Consider the following 27,990-nt stretch of genomic DNA (forward strand, 5'->3'; position numbering starts at 1 on the left):
GAGAAATGTCCTCTGGTCTGATAAAACAAAAATAGAACTGTTTTGCCATAATAACCATTGTTATGTTTGGAGGAAAAAGAGGGAGGCTTGCAAGTCGAAGAACACCATCCCAACCCCGAAGCACGGGGGTGGCAGCATCATGTTGTGGGGGTGCTTTGCTGCAGGAGGGACTGGTGCACTTCACAAAATAGATGGCAAGGAAAATTATGTGGAAATATTGAAGCAACATTTGACGACATCAGTCAGGAAGTTAAAGCTTGGTCACAAATGGGTCTTCCAAATGGACAATGACGACAACCATACTTCCAAAGTTGTGGCAAAATAGCTTAAGGACAACAAAGTCAAGGTATTGGAGTGGCCATCTCAAAGCCCTGACCTCAATCCTATAGAAAATTTGTGGGCAGAACTGAAAAGTGTGTGCGATCAAGGAGGCCTACAAACCTGACTCAGTTACACCAGCTGTCAGGAGGAATGGGCCAAAATTCACCCAACTTATTGTGGGAAGCTTGTGGAAGGCTACCTGAAATGTTTTACCCAAGTTAAACAATTTGAAGGCAGTGCTACCAAATACACTCAATGAGTATGTAAACTTCTGACCCACTGGGAATGTGATGAAAGATATGAAAGCTGAAATAAATCATTCCTCCTACTATTATTCTGACATTTCACATTCTTAAAATAAAGTGGTGATGCTAACTGACCTAAGACAGGGAATTTTTACTAGGATTAAATGTCAGGAATTGTGAAAAACTGAGTTTAAATGCATTTGGCTAAGGTGTATGTAAACTTCTGACTTCATACACACAACAGAAAATGGACAGCTGAAAGAAATAAAACATCAATAATACAGTTAGCTAGTTCATTTGTTGAGCATTTTTTTTGTAATTACATGTTTGAGAGTACAGTAAAATGTGCAAAGTAAAGAAACACAAAAGTGTCCATCTTAAAAAGAAAAAAAGTGTAGATTCATATCCTTCAAGATGCGAGCAAGGGGAAGTCATGAAGACATGAGAGAATAAGACATGGAGATGGTAGAGCATTTATGGACCCTGCGTAAAAACAGTTAAAATGCTTCCTTCTTTCCTCCCATCCTCAGTGTTATCACTGATCTAACATACTTGGATAGAATAAAAGCAAAGGTTCCATTTCATAGCTTTCACCATTCCAGATCAGTGATTACTTTAAAAAAGGGGAAGGAAGTAAGGATACATTTTCAAAGTATTCAGACAGGGCCAGTGTACTGCCAAACAGGATGTATTTTTCGGGTTGTGCTGGAGCATGGCATGGGCAGTGCCTCTATTGGGTAAAGCTCGACTTAGGCTAGGAATGGAGTCCCATCTGCTGACCGCTACATCTTCCAGTTGAGCTGGCTGGATGACTTTACACACCCTGCAGCTTCCAGTTTCCGACCACTGTTGCACATTTTCGCCAAGTTCTGTCGATTGCAGAGAAGACGCCAGTCAGTTAAAGCAAACGACGATAAGACAATAATTATGGGAAATTCCACATTGTTATGCTTACATTAGCAGCCCTGGCAATGCTGTTGGGAGACTGTAAGGCAGCGAGCTCGTTGAGGATCCTCTTCAGATCGTTATTGTCAGGAGGTGCTGAATGGAGATAGAGAGGAAGACAAAGTGAAAGTTGGTGCAATTCGTTTTTCTTATTTAAAAATAAATAAAAACACTTGGTATTATGGCAGGTATGAGGTATAAATATGCATAATGTGTGCACATTTATGTACCTGGCACAGGTGACTGTTGCTGAGACTGAAGCTTTAGGTATGAATGCTCCAGCAGCTCCGCGATGGAAATCCGATCTCTTGGGTTTCGTACCAAGCACCTCTGGTGGTAGAAAAAAACATATCCCACCAGATACCATTTATCCATGTCATTCACACTCAACCAAAAAGCCAATACATAGCAGAATGAATGGAATCACTCACCTTCAACACATCTAGCAGATCCTTCTCTGCAATGTCAGGGAAATCTATCTCATGGGTCGGGTCAATGATGGCGTGTAGCTTGGTGATCTGGTTGGTGATGGTCTGGAATGGAGTCTTCCCATAGGTCATGCAGTACATGATGCAACCAAGGGACCACACATCACCTTTAGTACTAATCTATTAATCAAATCAACAGAGATTTATTATACATCATTAAACATGCATAAATGAGTCCATATGGAATATGCATGTATTAAAAATAAATTGTTTTGGATAAGAAGGAAGGGACATCAGCGCACCTTAGAGCTTGCCTTCCCTGGCTGGGATGAAGTGTCTTTGATGGCTTCAGGGGGCATGTAGTTCAAGGTCCCAACCTGTGTTTAGGATTTTTTTCTTGAAGATCAATATCCTTATTTTGGAAAGCTTCTGGTTATGTATACATACATTATTAACTACAGTTGGAGAAGGGGGTTGTGCTCTTACTTGAGAATCTTTCATAATGCTTGTCACATCAGGCTGGATGCGGTTTGCAATGCCAAAGTCGATCAATTTCAGCGAGGCATTCACAATCACAAAATTGGCTGGCTTCAAATCACTATGGACAATACCTACACACAAAAAAGTTACAGAAGAAAGTTAAAAGGCTTGTTATAGAGAATGCAATGCTTGGCTATGAGGAACTTAGAAAACATAAGGGTTACTGATGAAGAGAGATACAGAGTTCAAGATAGATGGAGAGATAATAACCATGTTTGTGGATGGTCTGGACTGCCTCCAGCATATTCTTCCAGTATAACTTCCTCTCCAGCGGGTTGACAGTTTTACGGTTCCGTAGCCAGGTGCTGAGGTCCAGGTTACCACATTCCATCAGCATGTAGATGTAGCTGTTGGTTATTTCACTGGAATAAAAGAGAACTTGACTGATAAAAAGCACTGCTCACTGGGAATCACATGACATGTATAGTGGGATGGAACAGAGGACCACAATCAAAATATGTTGTGTTGGGGACTCCCGAGTGGCACAGCGGTCTAAGGCACCGCATCGCATTGTTGAGGCGTCACTACAGCCTGGGGATCGATCCCAGCCAGACGTGACCGGGAGTCCCATAGGGCAGCGCACAATTGGCCCAGCATCTTCCAGGTTAGGGGAGGGTTTGGCCAGGGGGCTTTCCTTGGCTCATCGCGCTCTATCGACTCCTTGTGGTGGGCGGGCGCCTGCAAACTGACTTCACTCGTCAGTAGAACTGTGTTTCCTCCGACACATTGGTGCGGCTGGCTTAGAGGTTAAACGAGCAGGTGTTAAGAAGCAGTGCAGCTTTGCGGGCCATGTTTCGGAGGACGCGTGACTCAACCTTCGCCTCTCCCGTTGGGGAGTAGATACAAGATCAATGAAACAAGATCGTAACTACCAATTGGACATCACAAAAATGGGATAAAAACAAACAAACAAAAACATTTGAAATACATTGTGTTATCCTTCATCTTTTTTTTAAATGTAGAGCATGAGACTATGTATTTTATTTTAATGTTTGTACCAGTACCACAAGTTTTTGTTATGTTTTGGATGTGTATGTATTTTGATCAAATAAATATAATACTAGACCCTAGCTGAATAAGTCAGAGTAATGAACACTCACTAATCATACAGCTTGATGATCTGATCACTGTACTGCTGCAGGCGATTGAGATGCTCTATCTCGTTCTTGTAGCTCTCCACTGTCTGGGCATCAGCCTCCTCCAGGTTCACATACTTCACAGCAAACAGCTGATTACGTTGGTCCAGAACCTGGTACACCTGAAAAGACAAGAGAACCTACCATCAAACCAGCTGAAAAAACATCAAATTGGCCATAAAACCACCTGTAGTACTTCCCTGGTATCTTCCGGTTTCAAACAAATTGAAACAGGGAAGAACCATCTTAAATTGTCCAAAAAGTAAGTCTGTTTTTTGTTTTCCGTTGCACAATGTTATGAGAGCTTATGTTACATTGTGCCCTAATGAACAAGACAACTAGCCCCTACCTTACTGGATCCACCTCGACCAATCATCTTCAGGACGAGGAACCGTTTGCCCTTTATCATGATGGACTTGTTCGAGAGAGCAGCTGCAGAACCCTGAAGTAACAGACAAGTGCAGAGTCATTCAACCATAGAGTTCACATTTCATTTGACATAGGTCTAGAATTTAAACAACAAACTCACAAATAGAGAACATAACTAGGGCCATGACTTAGTTCCTCCTGACCTGACTGCGTTTTGCCTGTTCAGGTCAAGTGATCAGGGAAATCCCATGGATGGCGTTTGTGGTTTACCTGGTGGGTCTGTTGGGCATAGGACGCCTGGCTGAGGGGGGTGCACGGCTGCTGCTGGGCAGGGCCGGCTTTATGGGCTGCTGAGAGAGGGGCCGCATATGGGGGGTTCCTCTTGATCCCAGGGGTAACGTAACTGTGAGGAAAGGGGAATTCAAATGTCAAAGAAAGTCCTGTTTTTTTGCATCACTGCTTCCCATCTTTCCTCTGGATTCCAAGACTAAACGCACTCACAGATCTCACTACACTGTCTGCCGTGACTGTTACTTACGCCACGTCACAGTATGGATGACAGTCTTAAATTTGCATTATGACACTTCAGATTTAAATATGATAATTTTTTCACGAGGTAGTTCTCAAAGTAACTTAAGTTCAACTATATTTTTCTTGAGGGCAGCTTTACTGTAGATCAACTTCTTGCAATGGGAAGTAATTGGTAGTGTGATAAACCATCTTTTCAGATTAGCTTCCCCAACACTGACAATACCATTTCCTAATATCTCAAGAGCTGAAATAGAATCATTAGATTATGGTGAGTAGGATCATTGTACAAGAGCTGCCATGTTAGATACATGTCCTGTCCAGCCCCCTCACCTGTTGGCCCTGGTGTCTTTGTAGTTGGGCATCTGGCAGTCGACGGGTGGGTTGAGTCTGGATGGGAGAGGAAGGGATGGGGTGGGTAGAGAGTCCACCAGACGTGGAATGGGTGTGAAATCAGGAGGGGTGTGCTTCTCCTGATGACGACAAAACACACAAAGTTAAACTCAGGAGGTTAAAATAGAAGAACCCAAAAGAAAACAAAAATATAAGTGTTAGGAGTGTCAAAACAGACGCAAAAAAGAGACAGAAATGTGGTTTTAACTCAGTCATGAGAATGAACAAACTAAATTGGAGTTTGATGCCAGCACCTTTATGTTGATAACACAGTTGTAACCCCAAAAATAAAATAGCAAGCCAAACCTCTGGAGACACAACTCTGCTGACGTGGGCTGGTATTTTCCACCCTGAAGACAGCTCCATACTAGAGGGTATGGGCTGTGTCTGGCTCAGAGGTAAACGGGCGGGAATCTCCGGCTCCCTCTCTCTACCATAGTTTGACAGACTCAATGACGCGTGAGACACTGGCTCTAAAAAAAGAAACACACATAAGGAATCTATTCAACTAAAACTTACATCAGCCGTTATCACTTTGTAGTCAGGATGAACAGATGTCATGTTCATTAGGTACCAAACAGGAGAAAACAGAGAAGGACTACGTTTTCCATTCCATGCCCTAATGAACACCACCAAGACATACAGCATATTTTACAAAATTTAAATGAAACCTACCTGGGAGACTCTCTTGGTCTTCTGCGGGGAGAAACTGGTAATTCCCGACTTTTAGTTTCTGCATTGCAGTCTCAATTAGTTCAGTGGGCTTTGCGTTCACCTGAAGGGCTTTCTGTAGTATTGACGTGCCTTTCTTGACCTGACCTTTTGGAAGAATATGAACAAAAATCTCTTCAGTATCAAAATATAAATGTTCAGTGTCTAAACCATATATTATGCACAATCGTTTATGTAAAATTAAAATAAAAAAAGGGCAATCTACCTCGAGCAACCTCAAACTGAGCATGTGCTATGTGCACAAAGGCAAAGCCTTTGCAGTTGGATCTCGCAACGATGAAGTTGTCCCGAGCATCGTCTGGGTCATCAATGCTACGGAGAACATTTTTATACAGCCATCAAACCAATTCTAGAACACTGGATAACGCATGTGAATATATGCAGTTTTCTTTTTTAATCTCCAAAAACATCCTGAAGTACACTCACCCTTTGAGTTCAGCATATCGGACCAGCATCTTGGCATAGCTCTCACTGTTGCTGTACATTCTCAATGGCAGTCTGGAGAAGACTCTGGAATAGCAGTCCTTCAGCTTTAGGAGAAGGTTGGTGTCTGTCTGAGGATTGCCCCTCTTCTCCAGCTTGGTCAGATACATCCAGCAAGCCTCAGGGGAGTTGGAACCGATTATCTGGTTTATATTGTCAGTGCTATCTACCATTGGAACAGCAGAGAACATAAACTTGATATGAGTGAGAATACATTTTTTCCCAAGTTTACCATTCTGTTAGTGAGCACCTCTATGAATATGTCGGTGTGCGCCAACTAATGCTTCTCACTAAACATGCTTTTTGCACCGTCAACAACTAGGCCAAAATGGTTTCACTTCAATGTAAAGGTACATACCTTCCATCCTAGTGGCATCTCTCCTATCTTGCCTGTGAAGTAGTGTAGTGGTGGAGTCAACAATTCCCATGTCCTTCCATGGGCGTGGCTCAGGACTAATGATAGGTGTCTGAGAGAACAAATCAACAATGATATGACTGCCCAATCAACATCTGTCTTTAAAATAAGATTATGTAAGATATCACTTTACTATGCTCTGCATGATATTGTATATAATTGTAAACAGTTGGGCCCGGGCACTAGAAAATTCTTACACAATCTACAATTACAACTGAAAGGTGGGGATTTTCATTCACAAACCTTAAGATTGAAGAAGTCCCCATCTTCAACACGCTTCTTGGCCAAGGACAAGGTAAACGTCGCACTTGAACCAGAAGTTTGCCTAAAACAAAGTTACATTCATCAGTTTAGGCTTTGTAATCCTGTGTGTTCTGGTAGTGGTCCCTTGACATCGGTAAAAAATGCTTACCTGGACAAGCTACTTGAGATGGGAGCCTCCCTCTTCACTTGTCTTCCATCACGGTCATCATCATCCATTTCTGAGATTGCCTGTAGTGCACTGCTCTCTCTCCCTGGCTAGAGGCAGGATAATAAAGAACAGGATATTATTTAAAACCAGAGAAGTGATGGAAAAACGACTTAGGGGTGGGAATTGCCAGGAACCTCACGATATGATATTCTCACAATACTTAGGTACCGATACGATATATATTGCAATTCTCACGATTCTATATGTATTGTGATTTGGTACTGTGATTTAATTGCGATTTGATGTCCCAAACATAACGCTCACTATATGTCTGCTGCAGAGACAAGAGAGAGCCATAATAAAAAACAAGTTTTGATCAGTCATGAAAAAAAAGGGCTGAGAAGATGTTAGCTCACTATTTAAAAAAATAATATGGAGAACAAGTTATAGGATGAAAAGTATCTGAGTTTTGCCGCAGGTACAGCCAACTAGCGCTAGCTAATGCTACCTAACAAAAACCAAATCTATACTTGTCAAAGTATCTATACAATATTGTCCAGAATAATATTGCAATATGTAACTGTATCAATTACCACCACCCCCCCCCCACCCCAACACTACTACTAATAAAAACTAACCATGCCAACGGCTCTCTTTCGTTGAGACCCAGACCTCCAAGCTGGAACCTCGTCCTCTTGGGGTCCATTCCGTGGTTCCACTGTTCTAAGAGAATGAGAAGACCAGTGTCAATTGTTTTTCACGAGACAGAATAGAAGAATGTAAAGCAAAACAAAGAGAGAAGCTTGGTGTGAGAACTTGGCACTGTAAAAAACAAAACACTTCTTTTACCCTGAAGAAAAAATACTGGAAAGCTGCAAGTCGCCTGTACCGTCGGAGTTTCTCCAGACTTTGCGAAATTCTGTTCCATTTTTCGCAGAACCATGTGTATTGTAAGTTGAGACTGAAAGAAAAATAGTTTTGACAAAACAATAAGACAATTTATATACAGTACTAGTACACTAAAGTAGCATAAAAGCTGTGATTGCATTAAAAAAAATCTAGGCTGAAGAAACATGGTTATGTATTATACCATTTCATACCTTTATTAAACTAGGCAAGTCAGTTAAGAACAAATTCTTATTTTCAATTACAGCCTACCGGGGAACAGTGGGTTAAATGCCTTGTTCAGGGGCAGAATGACAGATTTTTACCTTGTCAGTTCGGGCATTGGATCTAGCAACCTTTCGGTTACTGGCCCAACACTCTAACCACTAGGCTACCTGCCGCCCCGATGGGCTTCAGGTTAATACGGATCTCAAATGGGATTGGAAATTGGACATAAAAACAAACCTGGTACATTTTCCTTATCCTCAGAGGAAAGAAGTTCTGCTTTGCCCAAAGTCAAGTTCTGCATAGCAGCCTCCAGCAGGTCGTTGGGTTTGGCATTCAGTTCAATGGCCCTCTGAAGTATCCAAGTACTTTTCTTTGTGTTGCCTTTTGAGATGGGGGAGTAAAATAATATATATTATAAAAAATAAAATCTGACTAGATTTTTTATTTTATTTAACTAGGCAAGTCAATTAAGAACAAATTCTTATTTACAATGACAGCCTACCGGGGAACAGTGGGTTAAATGCCTTGTTCAGGGGCAGAATGACAGATTTTTACCTTGTCAGTTCGGGCATTCGATCTAGCAACCTTTCGGTTACTGGCCCAACGCTCTAACCACTAGGCTACCTACCAATAATACTTTCCTGCAGCAGTATGGAGTTTCTGAATGTGACCTTCACAGATTGGACTGATGCATGTGTCGTCAGTAAATAAATAAGATGTTAGAGATACAATAGGTGCTATGGGTGTCTGAGTATTTATCCATATGAGAAAGCTGGTAAATCCATGGAGCTAAAGCTTAGTAAATAACCCAAATTGTGCCGTCTGTGTGTATAAATCATCAACGCTAGTCAAACCTAAGATTATTGTGCATCTCTCTACCTTGAGACAGTTCAAACTGAGCATGTGCAATGTGGACAAAAGCGAAATCCTGGCAGTGTGTAGTCGCAACATTGAAGTTGCCCTCTGCCCCATTGGTGTCTTGGATTCTGAAAGATATTAAAGGACTCATTTGACAGAACTAAACTAAATACCAAAAATATCTATTTTCAAAGGGGCAATCTGGGATTGGCACATCCATTTTTTGATTTAAACTAGGAAATTAGCCATTGATGTTTGGAAGAAAATACATTTACTAGTATACATTTCTCATGAGCTTAGTTCAACTGTCGTAATCCATCAGAACCCAACATCTAAACTTATTTGTAAACCATGTAATTGTAAACAAAGACTGAATAGTTTCAAAACATGGATAAAACTATGATTTTGAACTCATGGATGGTCAGTCCTTGCATCCATGAATTTGAGAGGTTAAATTTCTCTAACCTCATCCCTCAGCTGCTAACAAAAGTGTCAGGGTGCCCACTTTGTTGTTTTCCCGAATCCCAGATTGCCACTTTAAATATTATTAATACACCCCACACATTGTATTTTTAACTGATGTAGCTAAAGTACAATCAACAGAGGAACATGTTGCAAAACAAGGCTCAACCCTCTCATGGAAAAGTATGATCATGGTTCACTCACACATTCAGCTCTGCAAATCTGACCAGCATTCTGGCATAGCTCTCATTTTGGCAGTGTTTTCCCAGTGGCATAGTTGAGAATACACGGGTATAGAAGTCTGTAAGCTTTTTGAGATGACTAGGATCCAAGTGAGGGTCTCTTTTCTTCTCTAAGTCCATCAGATATGCGAGACACGTTTCAGGGGAATTTGAGCCAATGGCCTGGTTGATATTATCAGTGTCATCTGCATGAAAATGCGAGGGAAAAAAAGACAGTGGGTGACCATTTACAGTACCAGTCAAAAGTTGACACACCTAGTTATTCACCGGGTTCTCTTTATTTGTACTATATTGTAGAATAATAGTGAAGACATCAAAACTATGAAATAACACATATGGAATCATGTAGTAACCAAAAGTGTTGAGCAATCAAAATATTTTATATTCTTCAAAGTAGCCACCCTTTGCCTTGATGACAGCTTTGCACACTCTTGGCATTCTCACAACCAGCTTCATGAGGAATGCTTTTCTAACAGACTTGAAGAAGTTCCCACATATGCTGAGCACTTGTTGGCTGCTTTTCCTTCACTCTGCAGTCCAACTCATCCCAAACCATTGAATTGGGTTGAGGTCGGATAATTGTGGAGGCCAGGTCATCTGATGCAGCACTCCATCACTCTCCTTCTTGGTCAAATAGCCCTTACACAGCCTGTAGGTGTGTTGGGTCATTGTCCTGTTGAAAAACAAATGATTGTCCTACTAAGAGCAAACCAGATGGGATGGCGTATCACTGCAGAATACTGTGGTAGCCATGCTGGTTATTCTAAATAAATCAGTGTCATCAGCAAAGCACCCCCACACCACCTCCTCCATAATTCACAGTGGGAACCACACATGCAGAGATAATTCGTTCACCTACTCTGTGTCTCACAAAGACACAGCAGATGGAACCAAAAATCAAAAATTTGGACTCATCAGACCAAAAGACAGATTTCCAGCGGTCTAAATGTCCAGTGCTCGTGTTTCTTGGCCCTAGCAAGTCTCTTATTATTGGTATCCTTTAGTAGTGGTTTCTTCACAGCAATTCGACCATGAAGGCCTGATTCACGCAGTCTCCTCTGTACAGTTGATGTTGAGATGGGTCTGTTACTTGAACGCTGTAAAGTATTATTTGGGCTGTGATCCGAGGTGCAGTTAACTCTAATGAACTTATCCTCTGCAGCAGAGGTAACTCGGGGTCTTCCTTTCCTGTGGTGGTCCTCATGAGCCAGTTTCATCATAGAGCTTGATGTTTTTTGCTACTACACTTGAAGAAACTTTCAAAGTTCTTGAAATGTTCCACATTGACTTGTCACAACACAACTGATTGGCTCAAACGCATTAAGGAATGCAATACAACAAATTAACTTAACAAGGAACACCTGTTAATTGAATTCCAGGTGACTACCTCATGAAGCTGGTTGAGATAATGCCAAGAAGGTACAAAAAGCTGTCATCAAGGCAAAGGGTGGCTACTTCAAAGAATCTCAAATATTACATTTTAAATTTGTTTAACTCTTTGTTTGGTTACTACATGATTCCATGTGTGATTTCATAGTTTGTCTTCACTATTATTCTACAATGTAGAAAATAGTAAAACAAAGAAAAACCCTGGAATTAGTAGGTGTTGAAACTTTTGACTGGTACTGTATTTGCAAACTCAGTGGTCTTATATACGGGCATATCATTATGTACAATATATGACGCATTTTGCCATGGACGAATGAAATCGAGTTATTACCTTCGATTAGATATCTTGTTTTAATTCGGTCGAGTTTCTGACACAACATGGCAAGTTGGTGCTGTCTGTCTGTATGCTCCTCCTCCAACATCTCTGCAGAATGTAGACAATGTAGCTAATATGTTGAGGCAGCTAACGTTACTAACTGTAAGCCTAGCTATCTATACACACAAATATGACATCTACGCTATAGTGCGATATATACTTCTGACGTGTGAATCAACAAGCAGAAAACGGACCCTGATGTTAATAACCAGCTCGTTGGGATATGTGTAGCTAAGTTAACGTCCTTAGGTATCTAATCATATGCATATTGTCTAGCCAAAGCAAAGCTAGCTTAGCTAATAACGTTATCTCTAGCACGTTAACTACGGGTCGTGGCGGAGCACAAAGACGTGCAAGGAAACAAAGCTATAAAGCAATCCAAATCACTTTTTTTTACACCGTACATTAGATTAAAACAAATCTCACCTTTTCTAAAAATGTACTTTCACGTGAAATAATTATACTTCACTGCAAAAAAAAATAAAAACGTCGGTCTGTTTATAACACACTTAGTTTAAAAATCACCACTTCCAATTACTTCGTCAGCTCATTGGTCAGTTTGTATGGTTGACTACGCCCCCAAATATTCGAAATACTCCTCTCACTTCGATGAAAATTATTTGTAATTATGCTCCGGGCCTCCGGCCATCTGATCATCCATTCCAAGGGTTCAATTAGCAATCATGCGGACCTGATGATGCCTGCTATATTGCAATGTGTTAGTGGCCTACGGGGTGTCCTAATTAGTTGTCCATAATAAATCCATAGATTGTCTGGATGACATTTATGCTTTTATTAACCAAATACTGTTTTGTTTAGCTTATTACATTTCACATAACAGCTTGTTCAGGGAAGACAAATAAAGCCAAAGTCCTATGATGTGTTCTACCATTGGGGGGCAGAAGACAAATGCATACCAAAGCACAGCGATGCTGAGGGTGCCTCTTGCCCCGGCTTTAGTTCCACATCATCTCCTCTGTTTCAAGATGGCAGCCATGAGGCTATGAGGAAGCGATTAATGTTTCTGGAATAAATTATGAAAACAGATAGTAGGTAGCAGCTGTTTGACACATACGCCTGTGATATGACTGGTATCATTATTGCAAGTGTGTTGTTTCTAGAGTGAGATTTACAAGGAAAAATACGTTGCATACCGGTATGCTCATTTGCTAAGTTAGCCAAATAAATGAATTCTGGGGACGGCCACATCTGATTCGCCAGCTAAGCAAGCATATTGATCTGTGCGGTGAGTGTCTGTATTTTAGCTAGGAAGACAATGAATTGTGGCTACTTTTCTATATCCGTTTCAGACAAAAATCTAGCTACCTAGACTTGATAAGAATGCCCCGTTCAAGACAACTCGGAACTCATGATAAAAAAAAAGATATACGAAAGACAAAATAGATTTCAACGGTCGTCTAACTCTGGAACTCGGACCTCTTTTCCAGAGCTCCGACCTGAAGATCACTGACCTCGTGATTTCACCTAGTATGTTTTTGAGTTCTCAGTTGTTTTGAATGAGGCATAAGACGATGCAGCAATAGAGTCCCACAGAGGTGGTGTCACAATACCCATAAAACCTAGAGGTCAAACAGGGAAATGGATCCAATCGTTTTTCAAACATACATTTTTCCCAATTGGGATTTTAGAAACACAAAATAAAGGCTGTGTTTTGTGTATGCTTACCCTGACGTGATGTTTTGATAACCATGGATATCTCTGACAATGTGACGTACCAATACATTAAACTATTTACTCTCAGATTCGAATGCTAAGTAGCATCAAAGTAGACATGCAAAACTACAAATCATATCAAACTTTATTTTCCACATGCGCCAAATACAACAAGTGTAGACTTTACCGTGAAATGCTTACTTACAAGCCCTAAACCAACAGTGCAGTTCGAGAATAGAAAATATTTACCAAGTAGGCTAAAATAAAATGTAACACAATAACAATAACGATGCTATATACAGGGGGCACGGTACTGAGTTAGTGTGCAGGGGTACAGGCTAGTTGAGGTAATCTGTACATATAGGTGGGGGCGACATGACTATGCATAGGTAACAAACAAACAGCGAGTAGCAGCAGTGTACAAGAGAGGGGGGTAGAAGCTGAATTGTTAAGCAGTCTAATGGCTTGTGGGTAGAAGCTGTTGAGGAGCCTTTTGGTCCTAGACTTGGCGTTCCGGTACCGCTTGCCATGCGGTAGCAGAGAAAACAGTCTATAACTTGGGTGACTGGAGTCTCTGACAAATTTCTGGGCTTTCCTCTGATACCGCCTATTATATAGGTCCTGGATGGCAGGAAGTCTGGCCCCTGTGATGTACTGGGCCGTTCGCACTACCCTCTGTAGCGCCTTACGGTCAGATGCCGAGCAGTTGCCATACCAGGCGGTGATGGAACCGATCAGGATGCCTTCGATGGTGCAGCTGTAGAACCTTTTGAAGATCTGGGGACCCATGCCAAATCTTTTCAGTCTCCTGAGGGGGAAAGGTTTTGTCGTGCCCTCTTCACGACTGTCTTGGTATGTTTGGACCATGATAGTTTGTTGGTGATGTGGACACCAAGGAACTTGAAACTCTCGACCCGCTCCACTTCAGCCCCGTCGATGTTGATGGAGGCCTTTTCCTGTAGTCCACGATCAGCTCCTTTGTCTTGCTCACATTGAGGGAGAGGTTGTTGTCCTGGCACCACACTGCCAGTTCTCTGACCTCCCTATAGGCCGTCTCTTTGTTGTTGGTGATAAGGCCTAGCACTGTTGTGTCCTCAGCAAACTTAATGATGGTGTTGGAGTCGTGTTTGGCCACGCAGTCGGGGGTGAACAGGGAATACAGGAGGGGACTAAGTACACACCCATGAGGGGCCCCTGTGTTAAGGATCAGCATGGCAGAGGTGCTGTTGCCTACTCTTACCACCTGGGGTCGGCCCGTCAGGAAGTCCAGGATCCAGTTGCAGGGGGAGGTGTTTAGTCCTTAGCTTAGTAATGAGCTTCGTGGGCACTATGGTGTTTAATGCTGAGCTGTAGTCAATGAACAACATTCTCACGTAGGTGTTCCTTTTGTCCAGGTGAGAAAGGGTGGAGTGCGATTGAGATTGCGTCATCTGTGAATCTGTTGAGGCAGTATGCGAATTGGTTTCCAGGATGCTGTTGATGTGAGCCATGACCAGCCTTTCAAAGCATTTCATGGCTACCGACATGAGTGCCACAGGGCGGTAATCATTTAGGCAGGTTACCTTCGCTTCCTTGGGCACAGGGACTGTGGTGGTCTGCTTGAAACATGTAGGTATTACAAACTCATTCAGGGAGAGGTTGAAAATGTCAGTGAAGACACTTGACAGTTGGTCCGCGCATGCTTTGAGTACACGTCCTGGTAATCCGTCTGGCCCAGCGGCTTTGTGAATGTTGACCTGTTTAAAGGTTTTGTTCACATCGGCTACCGAGAGCGTTATCACACAGTCATCCAAAACAGCTGGTGCTCTTGTGCATGCTTCAGTGTTGCTTGCCTCGAAGCGAGCATAAAAGGCATTTCACTCGTCTGGTAGGCTTGCGTCACTGGGCAGCTCGCGTCTGGGTTTCCCTTTGTAGTCCGTGATAGTTTTCAAGCCCTGCCACATCCGACGAGCGTCAGAGCCGGTGTAGTAGGATTAAATCTTAATCCTGTATTGACACTTTGTTTGTTTGATGGTTCGTCTGAGGGCATAGCGGGATTTCTTATAAGCGTCCAGATTAGTTACCCTCTCCTTGAAAGCGGCAGCTCTAGCCTTTAGCTCGATGAGGATGTTGCATGTAATCCATGGTTTCTGGTTGGGATATGTACGTACAGTCACTGTGGGGACGACGTCGTCGATGCACTTATTGATGAAGCCGATGACTGAGGTGGTATATTCCTCAATGCCATTGGATGGAATCCCGGAACATATTTCAGTCTGTGCTAGCAAAACAGTCCTGTAGTGTAGCATCTGCATCATCTGACCACTTCTGTATTGAGCGAGACACTGGTACTTCCTGCTTTAGTTTTTGCTTGTTAGCAGGAATCAGGAGGATAGAAATATGGTCAGATTTGCCAAATGGAGGGCGGGGGAGAGCTTTGTATGCATCTGTGTGTGGAGTAAAAGTGGTCTTGGATTTTTTCCCCCCCTGGTTGAACATATGACATGCTGGTAAAACTGATTTAAGTTTGCCTGCATTAAAGTCCCCGGTCACTAGGAACGCCACTTCTGGGTGAGAATTTTCTTGTTTGCTTATGGCCTTATAGAGTTGGTTGAGAGCAGTCTTAGTGCCAGCTTTGATTTGTGGTGGTAAATAGACGGCTACGAATAATACAGATCATGTGGTCGACAGCTTATCATAAGGTACTCTTCCTCAGGAGAGCAATACCTCGAGACTTCTTTAATCCCTGCAAGCTCCTGCAAGTCATCTCCAGCTGACACTTTTGCTGACTGGCATTGTCAATTTTTTAAACTTGCACAAGACCATTCACAGAATTTCTCATTTAAAGAAATGTAGCCAATTTGTTCATTACTACATTTAGCTAACATTAGATAGTTAATCCAGAGATTGCTTACCTTTGCCTCGATTTGACAGTCATCCAGATCATCATGACATTTGTAGTTCTTTATGATAGCTACATTAGCAGCTATTTAGCGTTTCATTTTTGGTGGGTAAATACGGGCGGATATATTGATAAAAGTTACCTTGTCCTAGAGAGATTTACACGGTTATCAAAACATCACGCCAGGGTAATCCTACACGAAACACAGTCCTTATTTTAAGTGTTTCTAAAATCCTCTATGGGAAAAATGTATTAATGGTGGAAAAACAATTGGAACCATTTCCCTGTTGGACCGCTAGCTTTTATGGGTATTATGACACATACTGTGTATTCTTTAACTTGCCAGGAGGAAGAAGTAACCTGGAAGACAATATCTAGCTAACTTTCTAGCTATGCTAATGACAAAAGCTATAACAGCTAGCAAGCTTACTCATTATTAGATAGATGTTGATGACAGTCTTGCTGGAAAATTCTGATTATAAATGCAATGGATTTGCTAACAATGGTATGTCCTCCTTTTAGCTCAATTTCACCATGGCCATCTCTCAGTTTCGCCTTTTCAAGATTTGCACATGGCTTGTAACCTTCCTTTCATTCTTCAGAAGGTTGATATGCAGGTAAGGAACAACCATTATGTTGAATTGAAAGAAGCAAAACCGATCTAGAACCCTTTGCCGTGTCAGACTATGTCTGCATAGATTTTGTAAAATCTGAAAGCCACCGTGTGTAAGAATTCCAGTCATTTTACTTAGTTGAAATGAATGTTAATCTCATGGAACGTTATTCCTTGAGGACAACCAAATACATTAGTATAGAAATCAAATCTTATTTGCATGTGAAAATTGCATCCCATGGAATGCCTTTACTCTAAAATGTATGTTTTTGTGGTGGCCCACAGTTTGATGGTAAGCACATTGTGTTTTTTGACATAGATCTGGGAGGTTGCGTAAGCTAAGCGGTGATCAGATATCTCTTCCAACGACGGTTGATTTTTCATCAGTGCCCAAACAGGTCAGTGATATACAAGTTTATAAGCTACAGCCCATTATTGCTAACATGAGGCAAGTGCTTAGTCGATTCGCTTTACATCCCTAACAAACCTGCATTTATTGTGCAACCAACAGTCAGTGTTTACATTGTGGCACACTTAAATGCTTATTTCTTTCATTTTTGTCATATTATTTTTTACAATAAACTTAATTTACACCTTTTGACCAAACCCTGTGCAGCCAGAGATTGAAGAATGGAGCTCGTGGGATGAAGAAGGTCCCACAAGTATCAAGATCGAGGGCGGGAACGGCAATGTGCCACCTCAGCCTGGCGAGGAAGAGGAACCAGACTATTTCAAAGACATGGCTCCCACCATCAGGAAAACACAGAAAGTAGGCTGGGTCTTCATTTAAAGCTGAAATCTGTATAAAGTTCCACTGTTCGTCCCAGCATCTTTTGTTGTTGTGTTTGTTTTGTTTAGTTGAAACCCAGGAGAGGAGTGTCCTGCAGCGTGGTGTGATGCGCATGCAATGATGTCCGAGGGGGAAAACGTGTTTGTTGTTTGACGTAACTTTTGTGTTGTTGAAATATCCCAAATGGAAGAGGCATTTTCACCAAGTACAGATTCCAGCTTTAAGTGCATTTCTCAACACTAATTGAAGGTAGACTTAGCAATATACATTTACCAAAAGGGCGGAGCAGGGTAATTCCCAACATAAACAAAAATAGTCTAATGGGCGAGGCTGCACTGTTCCACATTTGTTATCACCCAGCTATCACATGACATGAGAGAGTAAAGAAAACTCCCGTGCACGTGCGCGGATGCTTAACAGTATCTGTATTGGTGATGATGAGTGCAGCCTCTTGCCTCACACTCTGTCGACAATATCGCTGGCCACGCTGCTGCTTGTAGTCATGCCATATCATATTGTTGAGTCTTAGTAGTTTTAACTTGTCTCCTTCTCGCTCTGTCCTCACCCCAGATTGTGCTGAAGAAGAGGGAGCCACTCAACTACTTGGTACCCGACGGCAGTGCGGGCTTCTCCAGCAGACTGGCAGCCACTCAGGACACCTCCTTCATCCAGCCATCTGTGAGTTAGTGTAGCACCGTCCAATGTACAGTGTCTATAGACAATTTCCAACCCCTTGAACTTTTTTTCACATTTTGCTCCCATAAAATTACATCTAAAAAGAGATTTAGATTTTGTTCTTCCTACAGAGCTACACAACCTACCCCTCATTTTCAAAGTGAAAGAAAGTTATAGAAAATGTTCTAAAAAAACTACTGAAATATCATAATTGGATAAGTCTCCACTCCCCTGTGTTAATACTTGGTGGAAGCAACTTTGACAGTCATTGCAGCTGTTAATAATTTGGAATAAGATTATACCAACTTTGCACAACTCTTAGGGCAACATATCCATTGTTTTTGTCAAAATTCCTCAAACTCATAACATTTGGCTGTGGATCATTGAGAGACAGCAATATTTAAACTTTGTCTTAGATTTTTTGTAGCAGATTAAAGTCAGGACTGAGACTAGACCACACTGGAACACTCAACACCTCTTGGAAAGCCATTCTGGTGTGTCTTTGGTGTGAAAATGTGTGTAATTGTCTCCCTGAAAAAGGTTAAGTATATCTCAGGTTTAGTTTTTTTATTATTATTTTTTATTTCACCTTTATTTAACCAGGTAGGCTAGTTGAGAACAAATTCTCATTTACAACTGCGACCTGGCCAAGATAAAGCAAAGTAGTGTGACACAGACAACAACACAGAGTTACACATGGAATAAACAATAAACAAGCCAACAATACAATAAACAAGTCAATGACACAGTAGGGGAAAAAAGAAAGTCTATATACAGTGTGTGCAAAAGACATGAGGTATGCAATAAATAGGCCATAGTAGCGAATAATTACAATTTAGCAGATTAATACTGGAGTGATAAATGAGCAGATGATGATGTGCAAAAGAGCAGAAAAGTAAATAAAAACAGTGTGGGGATGAGGTAGGTAGATTGGGTGGGCTATTTACAGATGGACTATGTACAGCTGCAGCGGTTAGCTGCTCAGATAGCTGATGTTTTAAAGTTGGCGAGGGAAATAAAAGTCCCCAGCTTCAGCGATTTTTGCAATTCGTCCCAGTCACTGGCAGTAGAGAACTGGAAGGAAAGGCGGCCAAATGAGGTGTTGGCTTTGGGGGTGATCAGTGAACTGAGATAAGGCGGAGCTTTACCAAGCATAGACTTATAGATGACCTGGAGCCAGTGGGTCTGGCGCCAGATATGTAGCGAGGGCCAGCCGACTAGAGCATACAGGTCACAGTGGTGGGTGGTATAAGGTGATTTGGTAACAAAATGGATGGCACTGTGATAGACTGCATCCAGTTTGCTGAGTAGATTATTGGAAGCTATTTTGTAGATGACATCGCCGAAGTCGAGGATCGGCAGGATAGTCAGTTTTACTAAGGTAAGTTTGGCGGCGTGAGTGAAGGAGGCTTTGTTGCAAAATAGAAAGCCGATTCTAGATTTGATTTTGGATTGGAGATGTTTGATATGAGTCTGGAAGGAGAGTTTACAGTCTAGCCAGACACCTAGGTATTTGTAGTTGTCCACATATTCTAGGTCAGAACCGTCCAGGGTGGTGATGCTAGTCGGGCGGGCGGGTGCGGGCAGCGAACGGTTGAAAATGCATTTGGTTTTACTAGCGTTTTAAGAGCAGTTGGAGGCCACGGAAGGAGTGTTGTATGGCATTGAAGCTTGTTTGGAGGTTAGTTAGCACAGTGTCCAAGGAAGGGCCAGAAGTATACAGAATGGTGTAGTCTGCGTAGAGGTGGATCAGGGAATCGCCCGCAGCAAGAGCGACATCATTGATATATACAGAGAAAAGAGTCGGCCCGAGAATTGAACCCTGTGGTACCCCCACAGAGACTGCCAGAGGTCCAGACAACATGCCCTCCGATTTGACACACTGAACTGTCTGCAAAGTAGTTGGTAAACCAGGCGAGGCAGTCATTAGAGAAACCAAGGCTATTGAGTCTGCCGATAAGAATACTGTGATTGACAGTCGAAAGCCTTGGCCAGGTCGATAAAGACGGCTGCACAGTACTGTCTTTTATCGATGGCGGTTATGATATCGTTTAGTACCTTGAGCGTGGCTGAGGTGCACCCGTAACCAGCTCGGAAACCGGATTGCACAGCGGAGAAGGTACGGTGGGATTTGAAATGGTCAGTGATCTGTTTATTAACTTGGCTTTCGAAGACTAGAGAGGCAGTGCAGGATAGATATAGGTCTATACCAGTTTGGGTCTAGAGTGTCACCCCCTTTGAAGAGGGGGATGACCGCGGCAGCTTTCCAATCTTTAGGGATCTCGGGCGATACAAAAGAGAGGTTGAACAGGCTGGTAATAGGGATTGCAACAATGGAGGTGGATAGTTTTAGAAAGAGAGGGTCTAGATTGTCTAGCCCAGCTGATTTGTATGGGTCCAGGTTTTGCAGCTCTTTCAGAACATCTGCTATCTGGATTTGGGTAAGGGGAAGCTGGGGAGGCTCGGGTGAGTAGCTGGGGGGGGCTGTTGGCCGGGGTTGGAGTAGCCAGGAGGAAGGCATGGCCAGCCGTAGAGAAATGCTTATTGAAATTTTCGATTACCATGGATTTATCGGTGGTGACCGTGTTACCTAGCAGTGGGCAGCTGGGAGGAGGTGCTCTTGTTTTCCATGGACCTTACAGTGTCCCAAAACTTTTTGGAGTTACAGCTACAGGATGCAAATTTCTGCTTGAAAAAGCTAGCCTTTGCTTTCCTGACTGACTGCGTGTATTGGTTCCTGACTTCCCTGAACAGTTGCATATCGCAGGGGACTATTCGATGCTATTGCAGTCCGCCACAGGATGTTTTTGTGCTGGTCAAGGGCAGTCAGGTCTGGAGTGAACTAAGGGATATATTTGTTCTTAGTTCTGCATTTTTTGAAAGGGGCATGCTTATCTAAGATGGTGAGGAAATTACTTTTAATAAATGACCAGGCATCCTCAACTGACAGGATGAGGTCAATATCTTTCCAGGATACCCGGGCCAGGTCGATTAGAAAGGCCTGCTCACAGAAGTGTTTTAGGGTACAGAAGACTGAGTCGGGTTTTCCTCTAACTTTTTGATCCTGACAAAATTCGCAGTCCCTGCCGATGACAAGCATACCCATAACATGATGCTGCCACCACAATACTTGGAAATAGAGAGGGTTTCACTTTGTGTTGTATTGGATTTGACCCAACCCTGTCGTTTTTAATATTACTTAACAGCCTTGTTGCAAACAGAGTGGATAATTTTGCAGTGTATTTTTTTACACAGATTTATTTATTTTCACTTTGTCATACAGGCCAATAATATGGACTGAATGCAATGTTGTTGCGTTCAGTTTCTGAAAACCTAACCCTGGGATAGACACACTAGAAAGGCTTTCCAAGAGGTGTTGAGTGTTACTGAGTGGTCTAGTCTCAAGGTTTGAATATTGCTGTCCATCAAATATTTCCAACCAAATGTAAAGAGCTTGAAAAAATTTGACAAAAACAATGGATATATGTTGCCCTAAGAGTTGTGCAAAGTTGGAAGAATCTTATTCCAAGTTATTCACAGCTGTAATGGCTGCTAAAGGTGCTTCCACCAAGTATTGACTCAGGGGGGGGTGGAGACTTATCCAATTATGATACTTCAGTTTTGCTATTTTTCCTTAATTTGGAAAATGTTCTATAACTTTCACTTTTAAACTGTGGAGTAGTTTGTGTCTAATTTAATCCCTTCTTACATTTTAAGGCAGCAAAATGTGAAAAAAAAGTTCAAGGGGGTGTTGACTTTCTATAGGCACTGTACCACTAGTCTCTTGTGACAGACTGTTAACATTTATATTATCATCTGTTGGCCTCTGCTGATTCTAAGATGGGGGTGAGGTGATCTCCTTGTACGGTGGATTAGCGTCACTAATTATTTTGATAAATACTGATTTTGCAGAGGTGGTATTTGAAGTTAGGGTGGGGTTTTTAACTTGAATGGTCACATAACATCCTAAAATTGTTGTACAGCCTGGATTGCAAACATAGGTGGACTTTTGAAAGGGGACGTGCTGGGGAGGGGCTTTGGCAGAGGCTTTGAGAGGGGTGGCACTGCTCCATCCACTGTTTCCAGATTTCAAAACCTCAGCCACCAAAAGCTGAGAATCTAGCCAGTGCCTGTCCAATTTCTTGTTTCAAGGATTACAGACCAGCTCAACACTGCACTATGATGAAGTCTGGGTTTCTTTTTAGTTCACCATCTCAAAAGTAGTCTGTTTTAGTTGGACCAGTGCTGTGACATTTGTTCATTCCCAGCAGTGCACATTTCCAGGAGTGTTCAAGTCCTCCAGGGCCATAGTTCTCTGTATTCAGGTTGAATTAAGGTTTATAGCGGTGTGAAGAATAGTTGCTAATGGAGGTTAGGTCCCACTGCCATCCTATACTGTGTCCTGACTGCATTCCTGTCCTCCTCTCTGTCCCAGTCTGAGCTTGGAGACATGGATACCTGGCACGAGGATACCAACGCCTGGGAGGATGAGTCGTCAGATGCTGCCTGGGAGGCCGATTTAGTGCTCAGGTGATAGCACTTTTTATTATTATATTGTCTAAAGCAGGGGTATTCAAATCTTACCCTACAAGGTCCGGAGCCTGCTAGTTTTCTGTTTTACCTGATAATGAATTGCACCTACCTGGTGTCCCGGGTCTAAATCAGGCCCTGATTGGAGGGGAAGAATGTGGGGGAAAAAGCAGCGGAACTAGTTTCAATGTAGTCTGCGAGGGACTGATTGCTTCATCCTGCTCCCACCCGCTAACTCATAGCTGGTTGCAGACCTGCAATGTTATTTTAGGCATATGTGATGCAGCTCACTTACTAGCCATGATCCCAGCAATTTTGCACCATTAGGCAATATCAAAATGCGCAAAAATAACCCATGAAATAGCCTAGGTTAAATGACCTGAGATTCTCACGCGTCCCATTATATTAAGCTATCGGTATTACTGGGCTGTATCAGCCAATATGCTAGACGTAGTTTGAAGAGAGCAGAGTTGGAGAGACTTGCATTTTCTCTTGAGCTATTTTTATAGCCTACCTTTTTTATGAGTGGGAAGATTTTCAGACTAAGACAAATATGGGTTATACATATTTATTTCTAGGCAATGTAGTAAACTATAGCCAAATCATATTCAGGTAGTACATTTCCTTGGAAAGATAACTGCCAGTGATTCTCCACCCATGCATTGGCAGCCTACTCTATTTCTATGAGACCAAACATATACACTACATGACCAAAAGTATGTGGACACCTGCTCATCGAACATCTCATTCCAAACACATAGGCATTAATATGGAGTTGGTCCCCCCCTTTCCTGCTATAACAGCCTCCACTCTTCTTGGGAGGCTTTCCACTAGATGTTGGAACATTGCTGAGGGAACTTGCTTCCATTCAGCCATGAGCATTAGTGTGGTTGGGCACTGATGTTGGGCGATTAGGCCTGGCTCACAGTCGGCGTTCCAATTCATCCCAAAGGTGTTCAATGGGGTTGAGGTCAGGGTTCTGTGCAGACCAATCAAGTTCTTCCACACCGATCTCAACAAACCATTTCTGTATGGACCACGCTTTGTGCACGGGGGCATTGTCATGCTGAAACAGGAAAGGGCCTTCCACAAACTGTTGCCACAAAGTTGGAACCACAAAATCGTCTAGAATGAAAATGTATATGGTTATATTACGTAAGAACAATGGTGCAACATTAAGAAAAATGATATTTTATAACAAATGTGCTTTCTCCCGTGTTGGATAGCAGTCACTCTCTGCGGTTTTGGAACACATCAGTGCACTGTTGAATTGGCGCCTTTTCCTAGACCATGTAGCTATGTGAGTAATATCAAAGTTAACCAGCATATTGGTGTTGAAAACCAGTGGTGAAAAAGGTAACCAATTGTAAAATATACCTTAATGGCACCGTTTTTATTGTATTTGTTTCATAATAAAAAATAAAAAAATGTAGGATAGCCAGGGCACACTCAGACATAATTTACAAACATAGCATGTGTTTAGTGAGCCCGCCAGATCAGAGGCAGTGGGATGACCAGGGATGTTCTCTTAATAAGTGCATGAATTTGACTATTTCCTGTCCTGCTAAGCATTCAAAACGTAGCAAGTACTTTTGGGTGTCAGGGAAATTCTATGGAGTAAAAAGTACATTATTTTCTTTACGAAGGTGGTGAATTAAAAGTTGTCAAAAATATAAATAGTAAAGGACAGATGCCCCCAAAAATGACTTAAGTTGTTCTTTAAAGTATTTTTACTTAAGTACTTTACACCACTGTTGAGAACAATGGGCGGAGGCAGCAACGGAGTTGCTATCATCTGAGCACTAAATCGGCCTCCCAGGCAGCATCTGACGACTCATCCTCCCAGGCCCTACACAATCAAATGCGGTCGTACTCCCTCTAGTCATTTGTGTCTTTTAATTATTTCATCAAACGGTGCGCTTAAAGCATCAGACAAGCTCAGTCCGTATAGTTGATTTGATTAAAACACATAGGATCTGTCATTTTATGGAAGAATACACTTTAGAAATTTTGACTAGACAACTCAAAGGTCGACCAATATTTGTTTTAGTTGGGGACAGCCCTAGTTCAATGTGAAACTCCTGTCATGTTCAGTGTCATATTGCTCTCATATAGTTGAGATCTACAAGTTTTGTTGTTATCCAGCAGGTGGCAATATATTAAGAATGTTCAACACAGCTTCAACATGAAAGAACGGCATTATTTGCACAAAGAAAATTCTGGCTTCAAGGAAACTTGTCTGGCAGTACCTTTTTTATAATATTTTTTTTCTCTCTACCTCTGTGAACCATCACCTTTGCTCTCTCAAAAAGCTTAGTAATGAGCTTTGTTGCAATCCTTTTAAACTCATACCTTTTGTGTCATTTCCCTGTGTTCCAGACAACAGAAGATGGCCGAGAGAGAAAAGCGTTCCATGGAACAGCAGAGGAAGAAGATGGAGAAGGAGGTTCAGAGGATGATGAAGAAGGACCAGAAGATTGCTGTCAAGCTCTCGTAACATTTTTTTTAGAGCACTCATCCCTTGAGCCGGAGGGCAAAAAAAGAAACACTGAGACAAACGTCATCACGCCATCCTCTAGTCATCTCCACACGAAGATCATCTCTACTCCACAAAGCGGTCATTTAAAACAAATCTCTGTCCACCAGCCATCATTCGAGGCATGGCTTGGCCAGTGTGATGTTTGTTCAGTGACTGTTGCATTCAGCTATCGGAAGGCACTTCATTCCTGGGATGTGTTCATTAGGGCACGCAACGGAAATTGGAAATTAGCATTTCTTATCTGACAAGTCCAGGAAGTCACTCCCTGTATCAGTCCATTTTCTTCTGTTTTGCGCTGAATGAACACTACCCTGATTTAATTGCAGTTTGTGCGACCATACTTTATTGAATCTGAAGGGTTCAATAAATACTCTGTGCAATGCCCTTTGGTATTGCCTTATGTCAGAGACTTGATATCAAATGTCACTCTGGCTAAGTATGACTCTGGGTTCAGTAAATAGTTTTGAGTTGCCCATTTGTATTTCCCAGGAATATGTGTAAATATACTGGTACCTATAGTACAAGTGGACTCTCAAAAGAGACTTATTTCTCTGACATTGTCTTATTTATAACATGAAGGACAAAGGTGTGTAATTAAATGTAAGTCTCACTGTATATCAGTTACATACATCCCTTTGTTGGCTTGGTTATTGTGCTTTTTAATTACGTTTCTTGTCATCATTGTTCGAAAACACATTCTCTCATTGACGTTGCTTGATATTCCTGATGTACTTTTACTGTACAGCCTTCAATGTACTGGAATTGCACATTTGAATTGAAGGCTTAAAAAGAAGAGTTTCAAACTGAGGGTGTGGACACTGTCAAAGGGATTTGGGAATTTAATTGAGCCTTACTCAAGAGTTGGCTGTGGATTCCTATGGTAATCCTATGGTTACTGATCTGCCAGGCTCAACATCTTTGACATCTTGAATAATCCAAACATTTTCCTGCTTGTTCTTATCCCTGATTTTTAATACACCAAAATAGAAGTGGCGACTCTAACGACTTTTGTCTTTCTTATTATGTTGAATGTGTTTTTTAATTTTATTTTACACGTTCAATGTAGCATAACGCATACAAACTCTGTCTCTGTGTTATCTGAGAAAGCTTGGTTATCAGACATGGCCAACTCGCATCCTTGATCGGTGATTATTGCAAATAAAAAGATGCAAAGCTCTGTGCTCCCCTCTGTAATTTGTGGACGGTTAACATAATCAGTCAATAGATTTCATAAGTTAAAGCCTGGACCAATAACCTGTTACGTATCAATGTGATTTTGGTATGGTCAATAGATGTCGAATCAAGTGGAGCTTTTTGTGATGGAAGTGTGTGTTGTGTGCGAGTGCCCAGCAACCGGTGTATGAGACTGGAATGTCAAGCAGAAGGGTCTAGTTGCCATGGAAACATATATGCAGAGATGGCGCTGTGGATCTGACATAAGGCATTAACAATTAAACAGACCTGTTGGATTAGAATAACAATTGATAGTCCCTTTTCCACATTTGTGTTTTCCTTGTACCATCAGTGGGGTATCCTGTATATAATATGGGGATTCTGGCAAAAGTCGTTTTTATATTGAATGTCTAAATGAACGATGCCTTTTAAACATTGTGGTGTTTTCATGGTTATTTTAGGTGGGGCTTTGTGGTAAATGAGGGATTCATTTCTGTTTTTCAGAGAATATTGATATCGATGATATTGATAATAGAGAATATTGATAGTATTATATTGCCCATTGCATGGAACATTGGGTCAGGAAGAAAGAGGTTGTTAGCCACAGAGAATTATGAAAATACTGCTGACCTTTGTCCTTTTGCTTTCTTTGCAAATTCTTCTTCCAATTGTTATCAAAGTCAGCATGATGGGGATACATGAATGTGTTTTTCTTTGTCAATAAAGATCTCTTTTTTTGCACATTCCTTATTTTTCTATGGTAAATCTCTGGATCCCTTTTCAATTGTGTCTAAATGTTAACCAATGTTAGAGTCATGACAGAAACAAAGATACAAAACCAATGAAGCAAGTGAATTTCAATCAGCATTAAATCACTTTTGCTATTTTCAGACTTGTGTGTAATTGAACATGAATTTTTAGTGTTGGAATAAAATGTCCTCCCAAGATTCACTCAAGCCATATTATTTCTCTGAACCACCCACGATTTATTGCATTAGGAAAAACTCCCATTATGAATAAACCTTTTACGTGCATGTAGCCCAGTGTCATTAGATATGCTTGTTCTCTAAGTAGATTAATAGGGCATTTTAATCTCGTGCAAGGCAAATTCCTTTCAAATGCTTTTCAAATCCAAGGTCAGACATGTAACATCATCATCACAAATTCACTGTCTCTCAAAAACACCCCTGCTTGACCAAACCACTCAAAGACTGATCATGACCTACTTTTAGGAACGAAATGTCTCACTCATCAGTTTTTCGGGAAGAGTTGGAGTAGACATCTCTGAGGGATAATCTGCTCTGTTCCTGCAGAATTATAATTATATTTCCATTGTAAAAATGAAATTGTCTCATCTGTGTCAGTAATAGCCATTCTAAGTAAATTATCCACATTTTATCCTGCTGGTATGTTAACCACTACTAGCTCTCTCTGGCACTATCTCAATCCATCTTTCCTTGATTCCTCACATCCGATCACCTCACCTCCTCAAAATGCATTGGAGAAGGTCAGAGGTCCGTCTCCTCCAATACAACTGAGAAGGATGCGTGAAGATAGGATGCACGGAAAGAAAGACAAATTGAGACAGCCCTGAACTCAGCTAATGCTGCATTCGTAACCAAGTGGGAGGTGGGAATTTACCAGTTTTGAAGTAAAAAATAACAGTTGAATGCATTCACATGCTATGAACTCGTTGAGAAACGCTGATTGGCTAATGGCCAACAAGCT

The 27,990-nt window shown here is 41.7% G+C and overlaps 2 protein-coding genes across 7 annotated transcripts; one reads left to right on the forward strand and one right to left on the reverse strand.

Moving 5' to 3' along the window:
- Positions 1-845: 845 nt before the first annotated feature.
- On the reverse strand, positions 846-11,964 carry LOC106605052 (dual specificity protein kinase Ttk). Of its 6 annotated transcripts, XM_014200301.3 has the most exons (25): positions 11,814-11,964; positions 11,343-11,435; positions 9,585-9,807; positions 8,940-9,046; positions 8,298-8,441; positions 7,797-7,908; positions 7,586-7,670; positions 6,948-7,054; positions 6,779-6,860; positions 6,479-6,587; positions 6,064-6,286; positions 5,843-5,949; positions 5,581-5,724; positions 5,212-5,378; positions 4,846-4,985; positions 4,255-4,387; positions 3,965-4,057; positions 3,580-3,737; positions 2,690-2,841; positions 2,426-2,550; positions 2,242-2,316; positions 1,943-2,119; positions 1,742-1,841; positions 1,522-1,607; positions 846-1,435 (listed from the first exon to the last, which is right to left on the reverse strand). In XM_014200301.3, the coding sequence occupies exons 2-25, from the start codon at positions 11,431-11,433 to the stop codon at positions 1,349-1,351; spliced, it is 3,027 nt and encodes a 1,008-aa protein (XP_014055776.3). In that variant the 5' UTR covers positions 11,434-11,435; positions 11,814-11,964; the 3' UTR covers positions 846-1,348. The 6 variants fall into 6 exon arrangements, with proteins under 6 accessions (XP_014055776.3, XP_014055775.3, XP_014055782.3 ...); XM_014200300.3 differs by lacking the exon at positions 11,814-11,964 and having other exon boundaries at positions 11,343-11,725; XM_014200307.3 differs by lacking the exons at positions 8,940-9,046; positions 9,585-9,807; positions 11,343-11,435 and having other exon boundaries at positions 11,814-11,960.
- Positions 11,965-12,344: 380 nt separating this feature from the next.
- LOC106605053 (receptor-binding cancer antigen expressed on SiSo cells) lies at positions 12,345-27,008 on the forward strand. The gene is made up of 7 exons (XM_014200309.3): positions 12,345-12,633; positions 16,465-16,559; positions 16,875-16,953; positions 17,172-17,324; positions 17,916-18,023; positions 22,456-22,550; positions 24,930-27,008. Exons 2-7 carry the CDS (start codon positions 16,477-16,479, stop codon positions 25,045-25,047), a joined length of 636 nt encoding a protein of 211 aa, XP_014055784.1. The 5' UTR covers positions 12,345-12,633; positions 16,465-16,476; the 3' UTR covers positions 25,048-27,008.
- The last annotated feature ends 982 nt before the right edge of the window (positions 27,009-27,990 follow it).

This window comes from Salmo salar, chromosome 05 (assembly GCF_965601325.2).
Source record: "Salmo salar chromosome 05, fSalSal1, whole genome shotgun sequence".
Taxonomy (NCBI): Eukaryota; Metazoa; Chordata; class Actinopteri; order Salmoniformes; family Salmonidae; genus Salmo; species Salmo salar.

Bases quoted from the DNA above. Each gene is read 5' to 3' on its own strand.
- LOC106605052 (XM_014200301.3), bottom strand. From the start codon at position 11,433: ATGTTGGAGGAGGAGCATACAGACAGACAGCACCAACTTGCCATGTTG. The intron at 6,287-6,478 runs GTATGTACCTTT...TTCCAATGGTAG, and splicing joins AGATGCCACTAGGATGGAAG to ATAGCACTGACAATATAAAC. The intron at 2,120-2,241 runs GTGCGCTGATGT...TTTGATTAATAG, and splicing joins CAGGGAAGGCAAGCTCTAAG to ATTAGTACTAAAGGTGATGT.
- LOC106605053 (XM_014200309.3), top strand. From the start codon at position 16,477: ATGGCCATCTCTCAGTTTCGCCTTTTCAAGATTTGCACATGGCTTGTA. The intron at 16,560-16,874 runs GTAAGGAACAAC...TTTTTGACATAG, and splicing joins TTCAGAAGGTTGATATGCAG to ATCTGGGAGGTTGCGTAAGC. The intron at 16,954-17,171 runs GTCAGTGATATA...AACCCTGTGCAG, and splicing joins TTTCATCAGTGCCCAAACAG to CCAGAGATTGAAGAATGGAG.